General features: G+C 33.5%; 1 protein-coding gene across 1 annotated transcript; it reads right to left on the bottom strand.

The window, feature by feature from the left end:
* Positions 1-793: 793 nt before the first annotated feature.
* Positions 794-15,224, bottom strand: Nudt12 (nudix hydrolase 12). The gene is made up of 7 exons (XM_070030972.1): positions 15,141-15,224; positions 12,609-12,816; positions 10,906-11,495; positions 8,966-9,133; positions 6,928-7,041; positions 4,282-4,481; positions 794-2,993 (listed from the first exon to the last, which is right to left on the bottom strand). The coding sequence occupies exons 2-7, from the start codon at positions 12,812-12,814 to the stop codon at positions 2,883-2,885; spliced, it is 1,389 nt and encodes a 462-aa protein (XP_069887073.1). The 5' UTR covers positions 12,815-12,816; positions 15,141-15,224; the 3' UTR covers positions 794-2,882.
* Positions 15,225-15,234: the final 10 nt, after the last annotated feature.

Genomic DNA, 15,234 nt, shown 5'->3' with positions numbered 1-15,234 from the left:
TCTATTGCATATCTGATGACAAATTCCTTCTTTTAGAAGCTGTTTTGACATCTACCTTGAATGGACTGAAATTGAAGAAAAAAGAAAAAAAATAGAGTAGAAAAAGAAGATTATTTTCAGTATTATTTTTCAGAGCAATTCTCCAGTTAGCTCATAAATGATGGCTTTCTGGAAGATGCAGGCATTTAGTATCACTACTATGCCTGTTTTCTCAAAATACAATCCATCTCATCTACCCTGGTGGCATAAAAATTTGTGCTTACCCCTTCTAGCTCAGAGTCCCATCCTCTATTGTATCACTTGTTCCCATTTTCACCCCACTTCTAAACTGGATCTCTGATAGACTAACCCATTTCTCCAAATAAATGAAATGTGTAGTCTTTTAATTTTTAATGAACAGTAAAAAATTCAAAATGTAAAGACATACAATGAGACAACTACACAAAACACCTATCATTATGCTAGAGATGTAATTTTAAACCAAAAGATTAAAATTATTGATCATCCAAGTACATGTAAGTCCATGTGTGTATATGTCATATATGTGCATTTTATCCCAAAATACAAATTTAAAATTTAAATAAGTTTTTTTCTCAGTACTGGCAATCAAATCCAGATTCTTCTGTTTACCCCTGAGCCACATTCCTATTCAACTTTAAGGTTTTCTAAGTACAAAAAGAGACATTTCACTTTAAAAAATACATCAATTTTAAATGGAGATTAATGACCAAATTTTATTTTTTCTTTATAAAAAGAAATTGGTCAAACCATTAAAAAATACAAAACACACAAATCAGAAAATAAATAATTTAATGTGTTGTTACATAACTTGATTAGAATACATTCTTGTCACTTACACCTCTACCATTTTAAAAAATGGTTTTCATTTATATTTAGCTATTCACCTCTTAGAGGTTAGAAATTTAGGAATCATTACTAAAACAATATTTTACTTACTGATTTTTCCTAAGTACAGTAGTGTTAACTAACTGAAATAAAATTTATATCTGTATTTATTGGCACTTTATATTTTACATTTGTATCCTAACATTAGGGCAGTCTGGAATTTTACAATTTAGTGTTAGAATCTGCAAATATTAAAAGTATATATGGAGTAAAATTAAAGCAAAAGTCAGTATATTTCATGATTAAGGCACATAATTTTCAAAACAGTAATGTAGCTATAAGTTTATTATGTACATAAATGTCTTATGTAAGAATTAATTTGGTTTACAAAGCTTTTATTATTTACTATAAAACCACTAGTAAAATAATTTTATGTGAGAATGTTACCTTATTTAAATAAATTTTCAAGACTATCTAAAATTTAATTTACAAATCTGGTAAACTAAGTGCTTACTATTCCTTCTTTGAATGTTCTGTACATACATTTTTGGTAATTGCTCCATTTCTTATTACAGTTAAAAATCTTGTGTTGGGTTACACAGTGTATACTACCACATTCATTTCCTTCATCAAATTATTAAACCCTCAGAATTTCTTCTTATGTATAAAAATGGTATATGACATACTTATATTATCTCTAAGGTTTTTTTCAATTGTAACACAGAATAATAAAAAGCAAAATTATAAAAATTTAGATATTTATAAACTACCTTATAAATAATTTAAAACAATGTGTTAAAATACATATTCCTATGTTAAAATTATTATAATTATTATAATTTTATTTCTCTAAAATCTTACTGTCAGTTTTAAATTACACTTAACAGTTTAGTTCTAAAATATACTCATCAAGGTTTCTTAGAACATACTGATATAAGGTCAAAACCATGTTCTAAGTATTACAAGCACTGGTGATAATTATTATAGAATTCTTTTGTCAACACAGATATATCCATCACAACAAAATGAAATAAAATTAGAGCTTTTAACTGAAAATGTAAACATACCACAAATTTCTGTCTCTGACTCTTTCTTTATCTCACTCAGAGAACTCAGAGCCTGAGCTAGCACTGGCTTTATCATTCAAGTCTAGCTCTCTATAATGTGAGCACATCTCCAGTTTCAGCTTTTTACTTGTTAATGGAGATAGGACACTCATGAACTGCCTGGGCTGATTCCAAACACCTCTCCTCAGATCTCAAGGTCTCCTGAGTAGGTAGGATTATAGGAGTCATTGACATGAGACAAACAGATTTATTTACTATATGACCTTAAAGAATTCCTCTCAAATATGTTTAATTTCAGTGAAAAAGTAGAAAATCTTGATTTGTCTTATGAACAGATAAGTAACTCATAAGTAGGTGCATTCAGTAGATTTAGGTTTAAAGACAAGTGTCCTCTTATTTTAGTTCCCTTTTCATGTTTGTGTTATTTAAAGTTTCCTAGTAGTCTTGTTAAAATAACAAATTCTTAACACTGGTCAAATGAGACAAGAAGCAACACTTAAGGGTAGCTCTACTAGAACAATATGAAGTGGGAATGCAATGGGAAGATAAAAATAAGGTAGTAACAACTTTGGGAATAACATAAATATCAATCCAAGTTTAATACTTCAAAATTATTGTTTCATTTCTCAAATTATGAAAATCTGGTAAGACATCTAATGCTTTTGAGAGGCACTAGAATGTATTACTTTACAATGATATTTATTATTAGAAATGTGACTTCTTGGTATAAAAGTTTGAAGTATGACTACAAAACAATGTTCAATGCTTCCCCCAAATTTAGGAAAACCTGAGTAATGTTTTAATGTATTAAAATAGGAGTTCTATGGTTTAATGAACACTTAGAGAATATTTTTGGGAACCACTATGATATTCTGTTTTATGACAATAAAGATCACTGATAATTTCTGATCCCACTTGAGGAGTACCTGTATTCAAAAGCAAATCATACTCAAAGGCTAGTTCTTCAATTTAGAGATTGGGATTCATTCCAATCCAGTGCTTGATTAATTGATGCGCAATAGCTCGGCTTGGTGGTACAAAGAACTTTTGCTGCTTCCCTTTAGTAAGAATATCCACAACCTAAAATATACCATAATAAAAGAAAATGGATTAAGATCTCAGCACTAGCATATTTAAATACTATTTCCATGACTATATTATTTATCTAAAATGTGATGACCTTTACAGTGAGTAACGAGCAGAAAGTGACATCTGTAGCATCTATAATTTAGTGTAGCTTCACTAAATTATTGTTTGATTTTTCAAATCCAGAAAAGCATATAAACATGGGATCACAGAAAGGCAAATGGTATTTTCACATTTAACTTCAAACTAAAGCCAACTTTTGAGGCAGGTTCATTTCCTTTCCCCAAATTCTGAAACAGCCATCTAATTTCTCATTTTATATTCAAATTCCACTTGAATTTCTATATTAAAACTGAGCAGCTGTATATTAAAACTCCTTTTGGAGTTTTAGCATAAAATAAAACTAATTTTATATAGGCAAAGTCAGATAGGATTTCAGGTCTTTACAATAATAATATATTCCTTTCTTAAACATATCAATGTTTTGGATCACATAAAACAAGGCAGGTAATTTATCTTTCACTTTATTACTTAGGGTTATATTTTATTTTATTCTTTATAGTACAAGGGTTTAAACTCAAGGCCTTGTACTTGTTACAGAGTACTCTACCACTTGAGCTCTATTTTGCTTAAGTTGTTTTTCAGAGGGCCTTGTGTTTTAGCTTTGGCCTGACCTTAGATTCTGACATTACTACCTATATAAGCCATGGCTTACTTGTTGAAATGGAACTTGGTTTTTTTTTTTCTGAGCTGGACTTGAATTCTACCTTCTCAATCTCTGTCTTCCAAGGAGGTATGACTGTAAGTGTGAGTCACCACACTTGGCCCAGGCATGTTATTTTAAAATGTTCTTGTGAATGTATATTTGTAATGGATTTAAGCCATTTTTGTCTTTTAGAACAGTTCAAAATACAGACTTCAAAAATTGTAACTGATATTTGACTGATATTGTTTAATATCATAACCTGAAATATAAAGTATCTCAGAATAAGTATTTACCTCTTAACTTTAAATTATCATTGATTTGAATGAATAGAATCTAAATTTGAAATGGCATGAAATCATCATCATTAGAAAAATCTCATAGAATGACCTAAAACAGGATACACAGGGGGAACACACACTTTTCCTATATGGAATTATTAATTACATTGTAAACCATGCATAATGAGAGAGCTATAGCCATTCACCCAACTTACTGAAATATGCTTCCTTACTACATGCCCAAACCAATACTGTCAGGGAACAATCAATAGAAGAAGGAAATTAAATTGAACTCTACCTGTTCTCTAGTGAACCAGCGGGCATCCTCTATTTCATTCTTGTCAACTTTAATTTCTGTAGATACTGCAACAGCTAAACAACCGATCATTAAGGAAGAGGGCATTGGCCATGGCTGACAAGAGACATACTGAACATGGCCAACTTTGACTCCACTTTCCTCTTCTACTTCTCTCCTAACAGCATCTTCTATTGTCTCGCCTAATGAAACAGAGCAAAAGAACAAGTTGTTGATGAACATGCTTTGGACATTTTGTGCTACAGTTTAAAAATTTGGAAATCACTTTGGAAACATACTCAAATAAAAGAATCCTAATAGAAATGAAAAATCATTACTTTTAGAAGTAGATAACTGCATATAGACTATATATTCAAACAAAACTCACTTTTCACCTTTTTTTTAAAGGCCTGTTACATTTCAAACAATTATTTTTTATAAGAACTACAGCTATCTGTCCTACTGACCAAGTTTATGTAAACATATTGGATATGCTATCATATTTTATATTATACCTAAATTATCTTTATTATTTTTTACAAATAAATAGTTTTCCCCATTAGAATATTGAAGCTCTTTTGGAAAATTATATTATCAATTACTACAGATCATTCTTTCCAGGTCACTGAAAGTTGTAAAAACATGTATCATTTTCTTTCAAGGCAATTCTTTTCCTCTAAATTAGTGATGACTAATCTATGATAAAGTGATATGCACAAATATTTTTTATATTTTTTATTTAGTTGGAATTGGGAATTCAAATAGAGGAAAATATTTGTAAATAAAATTAACCTAGATATTTAGAAATATTTTGTTAAATACAGGAATACTTAGCAAAATATGTATTTAAATAGTTTTCTATTTTATATAGATTGGTACATTTCCTCACAAAAATTAAGAACTTATCATAAAAATGTCATTTGAAGTCATATTAGCATACTTTCAATACATTAAAAATTAGCATATGACACATACTTAAAAACTGCTAAAATCAGCTAGTCACTGGTGACTCACGCCTAATTCTAATTATTCAAGGGCTGTGATCTGAGGATCATGGTCCAAAGCCAGCCTTGTTAGGAAAGTCTGTGAGACAGTTTGAGGCCCCTTATCTGCAATTAACCACCAAAAAAGCTAAAAGTAGACCTGTGGCTCAAGTGGTAGACCACTGCTTTGATCACCAAAGCTCTAGGAGAGTGCCCAGGCTTTGAATTTAAACTGTAGGACCGCATACACACACACACACACACACACACACACACACACACACACACACACACACACATACATACATATACACACATACCCTCCTACCCAAAAATGTACTAAAATAAATTAGAAAACAACAACTAACCAAAACAAAAATAAACAAAAGTTATAAACATCTAAAATTCAAAGAACAGGAATGCTAGATGTATAGTACACATTTCAAAATACTGTTCCATCAGCAGAACAACAAAATGAAAATCACATTGATATTCTACTTTATACCTCTAAAATGATAAAAAGTCTGAAGATCCTAAGTGGGTGATAATGTAGAATAATAGAAAATTTCCCACACTGCTGGAAATACATGGCAATTCGTAGAAACATTTGAGATGGAAACTTGGACAATATCTAGGAAAGGTTAACATAGTTATATCATATGTGCTACTCATTCATGTATATAGTCTAGATACTCTTGGAAATATATATATATATATTATATATCTTAAGAGAAGCATAAAATATTCACTGCAGAACTTTTCGTAATAGTCAAGAACCTTGAAATAACCTAATTGTCTGCATCAGAAAGTGTGAATAGTGTAATATCGATAAATGGAATACAATCTAGCAATTAAAATTTAAGCTAAAACTGTTTTTTTTAAAAAAAAACAACAACAGCATACTGATCAAGATCAAGGACTCAGAAGTAAAATGGCCTTAGCCTGAATCTCTTCCCTTCACTTTTAATTAAGTTATTTATTCCCTGTGCCTTACTGTCCTCATCTGTAAAACTGCTGTAATAGTACCTTGAAGATTTATGAGAATCATATAATTTAAACATGTAAGACTTCTAAACATACCCTGGCTTTGCATGTTTACTACAGATATCATGTAGCATTTCAGATTACAGTAAAAATTGAGATTAAAATATAATCACTCATTTGTTTTACAAATACTATCAAAGCTCCTATTGCAAGAGTCATCTGAGGGCTTGGGGCATATAAATGAACTGTCCTTATCAAACTGGCATTTTAGTAAGTATAGAAAGAAAAACAATTAATGCATTCATATCACCTTAGGTGACAATGAGTGCTACAGGAAAAAAGTCATGTCGGGCCTAAGAACTGTGAATGCAGGATACAGGGATATTGGCACAATTGCATATAACCTCTTTGAAAAGGTGACAGTTAAGTCCAATGAAGGGGTGTATAAATCATTTAGATACATGAATAAAACCACTCAGATACATGTATGACAAAGCAAATACTGAATATTTGATTAATGAATATTACTAGCAAAAGCATGAAAATTACCACATATTTGGGTGTCATTAAAGTGATACATATTTGAAATATTTTAAATAACTCAGTTTTATAACATGATAATTTATATCTGAAACACTATTTTTTATTTACAAATTATAAAAATTATTCAGAAAAGGCTTACCAGGCTCAATAAATCCAGCAAGACAAGTAAACATTCCTGGGGGAAATCTTTTCTGCCTGCCTAGAAGACATTTAGTCCCATCTGGATGAACAACTTGCATAATAACTACTGGATCTGTTTAAAACAATCAGATATATGAATGACAGGAAGAAATAATTTAGAGTCACTGTGCAAAGAAACTGTCTGTAGAATAATATGAAAGTATAGCTTCTGTAGGAACAAGATTCTTGTTGTTTTGTAAGAAATTGATCCTTCCTGCTGCGATGTGGCTGACAATAAAGTATATGAGAGAAATTCCATAGAATATTGCCATTAAGCATAAGAAAGATTCTTTTTTTGTCAGTTGTGGAGCTTGAACTCTGGGCCTGGGTGCTCTTCAGCTCTTCAGCTCAAGGCAAGCACTCTACTACTTGAGTCATAGTGCCACTTCCGGTTTTCTGGTGGTTTGTTGGAGATAAGAGTCTCATAGATTTCCTATCCGGGCTGGCTTTGAACCGTGATCCTCAGATCTCAGCCTCTTGAGTAAATAGGACTACAGGCATGAGCCACAAGCACTTGGCAAAAAAGATTCTTTTGCCATCATATCCCCAACTTTTAGCAATGTTTATTCTTTTTTTATGCTATGTGAGGCATATTTTTATTTTTTAATGAGAAAAAAGCTTGAGTGGCAATATATTGACATGGGGAGAATTCAAATTTTACTAATAAATACAGCAAATATCCTCCTTTCTCTTCAATCCTTAATAAAATAGTTTTACAAGCTAATGATTCAGTTTAAGTTATTATAATACTAAAAATTACAGTTTACTACTGAAGCTACTAGTCCGGCAAATTCTCCTGAATAGATTATAATTGAAAAGGAAGAAATAAATGTAAAAATTCTCCTGAGAACAAAACTAGATGCCACTAGGCCATAATTTATTTCCTAGAGGCTTCCTTGTGTTTGTTGAATAGATCTATTCTTTTTTTTTAAGTTTTTAACGGGATAGATATCAGATATCCAAACTTACACATAAAGCAGAAACTAGAATGAAAGAAGATATAGGCAGATATTAGTAGGAAAGAGGAGCCAGTTCCCAGTTGTACTGCTTTGGTAAAGCCATAATCAAGCCCTGAATTGTTGGATGTATTATCTGTCTCCATAAGGAGCCAGATCAGCTGGCTTTTTCTTTCTCTATAGTATTTTCAAATTATGACCCATTTAAATGATTCACATAAGAAAACAGGAATTCGCAAGCCGGGCGCTGGTGGCTCACGCCTGTAATCCTAGCTACTCAGGAGGCTGAGATCTGAGGATCACGGTTCAAAGCCAGCCCGGGCAGGAAAGACTGTGAGACTCCTATCTCCAATAAACCACCAGAAAACCGGAAGTGGCGCTGTAGCTCAAGTGGTAGAGTGCTCGCCTTGAGCTGAAGAGCTGAAGGACAGCGCCCAGGCCCAAAGTTCAAGCCCCACGACCAAAAAAAAAAAAAAAGAAAACAGGAATTCGGTGCCAAGGAATCAAACCTCAAGATGACTATAGCTTCTCCTTTATGTAAGTTCCCAAGAGGACCAGAGTACACACTATGACACATGCTCTTCTTCAGGGTGAACTGGCCACTTCTTATCAAGAACTAGAGTTTATTCCTCCTTTGAATCTGGAATGGCCAGTGAATAAGATAAAATTACAAGAGTCAGTGGAAGTGACTTGGTGAGACTTCTAAGGTTAGGTTAGAGAAGGCCAGCCTCTCTTGGATTCTCTTGAGAGATTTAATGTGGGGACCATTAAGATACCTAAACTCAACATGTTGGAGGGGCCACATGTAAGCATTCTTGTTGACAATTCCAGCAGAATCCAACCTTACCTTTTTCCCTAACAACTTGTGAATGACAAAGCTAAATATTAATAGTGGTCCCTCCAGCCTTGGCACCTAGCCACTCAAATCTTTTCAAGTTAATGCTGCAGACAAGTTCACTTCTATCCAAATTACCAACCCACAGAATCCTTGATCATAATGAAAGGTCCACTGTCTACTGTTTTAACACAAACATGACTTACCAACTCTTGGGTATGATGTATTATGAACACCTTGGAGACTAGGACAGTCTTCTTTCAAGCATACTCTTTTATAGCCACCTTCTTCAATTTTCGTTGCACTTCCACAAGTTGGGCAGAATTTATATCGACTATGCCAAGCAAGAACAGATCTTGCTTGAGCTACAACCCCTTATGAAAGAAACACAAAAAATTTCATTCTTGACCAATTGTAAAAGAAAATTAATATGTGTATGATGTTCTTGAGCTATAATAAACACCACACAATATTTTCTGAATAATTATATAATGAATGGTTTGAGTATTTGTTTTTATGATTTGTACTTTTTGTTATCTTTCAGATGTTAAAAATCAGACTTAATTTTCACTTGAATAAAATATAATTCTCTTTTAAGACAGACAAACATATATATTACATATATATACATGTATATATTACATATACATATATAGGTGAAGCTTTTATTATAGATGACTTTTAAATTTAGCTTATATGATCCTAGTGTATTTACAAATACAACTTTCTAGTAGTAAGTTTTGTAAAAATGTTATAGCTGGGCTGAAGCTGTAGCTCAGTGGTTGGGTACCTGCTTTGTATACATGAGACCCAGGTTTGATCCCAGACTTTGGTAAAAATAAATACAATAGAGCAATCTTAACTTAGATTTGAATCTTAAAGGAAATGCTACTAGGAAATTATAGATGTCTATCTCTATTCTGCTTTTTTTGGTCATTAGGCTACTCTTGGTCCATGCCAAGGGGAACATACTCTGTTTTCATTTGGAGGATGCATTTATATATACATATATTTATAATATTTCTATTATAGCATTTATATATCTACTAGAATAAATCTTAGAAAAAACATACTTTGGCTACAGCTTTTTACACTGGTACTTAAAAAAACAGAATGACATCACCAGAAATATAATAAGCATTAAAACTAGAAACATTTGAATATTGAATTATTGTTGAAATATTTGAACTTGCCTAAATGAACTTGTTCTCCTTCACATACATTATTTGGGTCATGAAATTGTGAACAAATAATAAATGACAACAACAATATTTAGAATGAAATGAACAAAACATCAATAAGAACAATTATAACACTGAAATTCCATGAACTAGACAGCCTTAAATAATTGCCTATTACTTTGTAATATGTAATTCAGTTTTCACTAAGATATCTACATTATTTCAGGATCATTACATTTAGAAAAAATGGACATTCATTAACTACCAAATGTACCAAATGCCATCTAAAGAACTTTATATGAGTAATTTACTTATTTTATTTAATGGTTAGAGTAATTCTATGAGGGAAGAAAGTACTATTATCCTTATTTTCTAGAAGAGGACTGATGTACAGAGAAGTGACTGTAAAGTTAAACAGTAGGTGAGCTAAGGGTCTTGGTTTCCTTACTAGTAAAATAAGAGATAAAAATGCAAATAGCTCATCTGTAAGATTTTTTTTTTTAAATCTCAAAATGATACATATATCTCCAAGGGAAATCAATTTTTAAGTTCAGCTATTCTTTCATAGATGAGGAATATAAAATACAGTCATTCCAGACTTTGAAAAAAACTACCTAGTTGTCTCTAGAAGGGCTCAGCATTATGCCCTAAGGAAAGTCAGACATTGTTAAGTGATCCCCTTCTTAATCTCTCATTAATTGATCTGGCTACTGGTACTTCCACTCCACTGATATTCCTTCTGTCGAATCCAAGAAAAGCTTCAGTATATCAAAACTAAGATCCATGAAAACTAATGTCTTCATCTTACTGTCTTCCTTGATGAGACTCCTTTGACAAAAACTTCAGAAAGTTCCTAATGGAGATAGCCTATCTTCACTGCTTACTAGAAAAGGCATGTTATCTGGAAACTGCAAATAGCAAATCAATCCTAAAAACCAGATTATTACCAATACAGGGTTTCTTACCAGCTTCTTTTTCTTTCAACTGAAGAAGAGCTGGCATTGGAGGATGAAGAAAGTAACAATTTTCATGTCTTTGCTTAAATTCTTCAGCAGCCATGGGATCTATACCTAGAGCAAACCAGGCAACCAACCCATCATCCTCCTCTCTTGGAACTTCTCCATTATAATTATTTAACTTTTTTTTCATTTCAAGTTCTACTCCAAGAAAAATCAAGGTGATCTTCTCAGGCTGAGCCAAATAATCCTTTATATCTGTGTAATTCAGCTGACAAAGCCTGACTTCTGGCTGTTGAAAACTTTCTTTATTGCCACCTAGAGTAACCAAGGGATTTAATTCTGAGAAAAGGATATAAACTGTGGCTGGATGGCTTTCTTTCGCTATGAGCCAGTCAGTATTATTTCTTTTTTCACTTTTCCGGTCCAGTAGGGTTCTGCTAAAATAATTCTCACCTTCTTCCACCTCATTGGTTAGGAACCAAGGCTTCTTCCCACCTTTAGCATTAGCTAGTAAGTTAGCTATATGCTTATAACCCCAAAATGTAGCAATATCCAGTGCAGTTTGCCTTGATTTATTGACAATTGATCTGTCACACCTACAGACGGAGGAAAATATTGAGGAGGAAAAAGAACAAGAATTCAACTTTCAAAATTTATTTTCAACAAAATAATTCCAGATACCAACATTGTTACTCTAATGATTACTTTTGGTATCTTGTTTAGTACATGGTTTGTTACTGAGGTAAAAAAACTAATCATATAATGATTATAAGCGATGGAAGGTTAGAGACAGTGGATACTGTAAAATTCTGGATAGCTATTTGTAAAATGCAAATCAACAGTTTTATATGTCATAAATAGATAACAAAATTCTACAGATTTCTTGAAGGCCATAATAAATTTGGGAGAGAACGATTAAACCTATTCATAATTGATTTACTATAAAAATGGTTATTCTCAATAAGTTTAGGGAAGTAGCTCAGACATAGAGCACTTGATTCCTATATATCAGGTCATGGGTTCAATCTTCAAAATGCAAACCATAGGCCCAGCACTGCTGGCTCAAGCATATGATCCTAGCTACTCAGAAGACTGAGGTCTGAGAATCACAGTTTGAATCCAGCCTGGGCAGGAGAGTTGGTGAGACTCTTATCTCCAATAAACTACTCAGAAAAAGCCAGAAGTGGAACTATGGCTCAAGTGGTAGAGCACTAGCCTTGAGCCAAAGCTCAGGGGCAGCACCCAAGCCCAGAGTTCAAGCACCAGTACTGGCAAAAAAAAAAAAAAAAAAAAAAGGAAAAACACAGGCAACAAAGCTATTTGCTAAAATTATGCTATCTTTTATTATGTATAATTAATTGATAAGTTAATTATTTAAAAGCCTAAAATATTAATATGGCTACAAGAAAAATTTGAACTAGATATGGTAGTACATGCTTGTAATCTCAGATACTTGGGAAGTGGAGACAGGAGTTCAAGATTAGCCTCTGAAAAAGGGTAGAAAGACATTGTCTGAAAAAAAATTTTAAAAAAAGGCTTAATGGTTATAGTAAAAGCATTTGCCTAGAATGTGTGAAACATTGAGTTTAATCCCCAATACTAAAGAAAAAGGGAGAAGAAAGGTAAAATAAAGTTTGAAAGTAAATATGTAGGATGAAAATTAAACACATTTTTTTACGAGATAAAACGGGAGATATTAAGATGTTTACCCTTTCTCAAGCAGAAGTTGGACAACATCTGGGTGCCCATTCCTTGCAGCATACATTAAAGCAGTCCAGCCATTTTCAGAAGTTTCATTGAGAAGAGATGGAAAATGATGGAGAATTCCTGTTAGCTTGCCAATATCTCCTTCTGCAGCTGAATTGTGTAGCTGGGAGATTATTTCCTGTTTTGAACTGCTTTTTACAGAAGACATTTCTTCAAGAAAAGGAAAATAAGGGGAAAATATTACTTACAACAGCTTTTTGTGTCAATGGAGGAACACTAAGCATTATCTAACTAATGATAAAATAATGGCTTCCAACAAAATACACTCTTCAAAAGATGGTAAATTGTATGCATTTTAAAATTATTATCAGTGAGAACAAGGCATAAAATAGTGTATAGATTTGGTAGTACAGATGAAGAGGCTTGAGAGGGGAGTGAGAAATATTTCAAAGAAGACTGGGTATCTGACGTAGATCAGATAACTTTAGCAAGGATATGATAGGAATGGGGTCAAAGTGGACAAAATTAAAGGCAGGAGTTGTTAGCAGATGACAAGTAGTATCCTTTGATTCTGCACTATCAGGTATAAGCAATTACATTGCAGTTAATTAGTCAAAAGCTTTCTAAGATTCACATAAAGCATAATATATTGTGTTATACAATTAGTTCTCAGTCCACATGGTACTGGTTTTCATTCTTAGTCTACAGTGGACATTTGTTCATACCAATTGGTAATTCACATGACTCAGCACTATTCTTGAAATTACCATCTTTGTTGTGCTGAACTGCAGCATTATTTAATCTATTATTGGAAATAAGTTTTTTTGGGGGGAGGGGGTCCGGTTGTGGGGCCTGAACTCTGGGCCTGGGCACTGTCCCTCAGCTCTTCCGCTCAAGGCTAACTCCCTTCCCTATCACTTGAGCCACAGTGCCACTTCTGGCTTTTTTCTTTTATTGCTTATGTGGTGCTGAGGAATCGAACCCAGGGCCTCAGGCATGCAAAGCAAGCACTCTACCACTGAGCCACCTTCCCAGCCCCTGGGAATAACTTTTGTTGGATGCCATTTTGCCCTTGAACCATAGAAGCTTTTTCAATCATTAACTTTGTCTTCCTTGTCAATGACATTTCAACGGAAAAAGAAAGTATTAGATTCAAACTTCTTATTAATATTATCTAATTATAAATTACATGAAGGAAGGCACACAGAGTTATTTTTTGTATGTGATAGTAATTCATGTTTCTAATTTCTATTACCTTCTCAAAGTATCTTTTCAGACAATTAAACATATTTGGGATTTTAACTATATGCTCATCATTCTAAATAATTGGGTAATTAAATGAAAAAGAGGCTAGAAATCATTTTTCATTACTATTGTTTTTTGTGCTCTGAGTATAAGGTGAACAACTAATGACTATTTTTTAGTGTCTTTCCACGTTTCTTGTTTGAATCTTTCTGATCTGTTTACAAATTAGAACTGATATCTACATTAGCAATTTTTATTTTGCTTAATTTACTCTAGATTTATTTTCCCAATTTTTTTCACACTAAACTTTTTAAATACCATTAAAATATTGTGAATAACAAAAACCATATCTTTTCAGGACTACATTTTGAAACATTGCTTCAACCTTTCAAGTTATCTTTATCCTAAATTTATTTGCCATAGATTCTTATTATACAGTTTCTGCAGTAAGGTTTGCTTTGAGGAATATTTCATTTCCTAGGTTCTACTGACTTCTCCCCTCTCCAACGGTCACAAAGTGATTACAACATTGTCTTTGAAAATACAATGTTTTTCATTACCACCAATGCATTGTTTATACATAGAGATTCTTCAGGAGAAAGGAAGGAAACATTTCCATTTATCTCCTGTTCTATTTTTCAATAGAAAAGCAACCTAGGAATGCTACCATTATTCATTTCAGAAAAGCACAGAGATTCTTACAACCAACGACTTGATTTAGCATTTTCATTTTTTGGCAGGTCTCAGGGAAGGATTTAAAGCAGGATAATAAAGGGCTTCGTAAGAAGTTTACGAAGTTAGGTTTCAAAGGTCTGAGATATTCAACCAAACCAAAGTCCACTTTTTCTGATGAATAAAGAAACCAAGGGCCCAAGGCTTGTTCAAACTTGCATGGCTCCAGTGGCGTTAAACAAGGTCTCCTATGCTCCTGTCACTTAAGTTACCAACTACCAGGTAAAAAATTCCATTCTTGGGCACTCAAGAATTGCATCGATTTTAAACACAAGCCTTTGCAGGGCCTCGAGTAGTTTACTTTTCCTGTCCTACTGGGCGATTCCTTCTTGGAAGGTAAAATCCTCTCCGAAGTAGCGGTTCCTTAGCCCTGATCCCCAAGGCAAGGATTCACGGCGAGCCCGGAGGCCCAGCGGCCGGGGGCCGACGCTGCCTCGCCTGCGCCCGTCAACCCAGCTACAGCTCACGACCTCGGGGGGGGGAGGGTGGTCCCAGCACCTGGTCACCACCTCCAGGGGGCATCTGAGGGACCGGGGACTGGCTACTGTGCTACTAACCCAAGAATAACCGGAGTTGAATAGGCAATCCGGGTACGGTAGAACGGCTGGCAAAATCCAAGTGTCACTTTTCCCACACAGCGCCGGAAGTAAC

Source organism: Dipodomys merriami, unplaced genomic scaffold, assembly GCF_024711535.1.
Source record: "Dipodomys merriami isolate MVZ:Mamm:240054 unplaced genomic scaffold, mDipMer1.0.p SCAF_20, whole genome shotgun sequence".
In the NCBI taxonomy this organism is placed as follows: domain Eukaryota; kingdom Metazoa; phylum Chordata; class Mammalia; order Rodentia; family Heteromyidae; genus Dipodomys; species Dipodomys merriami.
Note: the sequence above shows the minus strand (reverse complement) of the source record. Positions and strands in the feature narration are given on the sequence as shown.

Coding starts and splice junctions, on each gene's coding strand:
- Nudt12 (XM_070030972.1), bottom strand. CDS start 12,814: ATGTCTTCTGTAAAAAGCAGTTCAAAACAGGAAATAATCTCCCAGCTA. Junction 7,042..8,965: donor TACATCATACCCAAGAGTTG/GTAAGTCATGTT, acceptor TGTTTTAAACAG/ATCCAGTAGTTATTATGCAA. Junction 2,994..4,281: donor GCTGGTTCACTAGAGAACAG/GTAGAGTTCAAT, acceptor GGTATATTTTAG/GTTGTGGATATTCTTACTAA.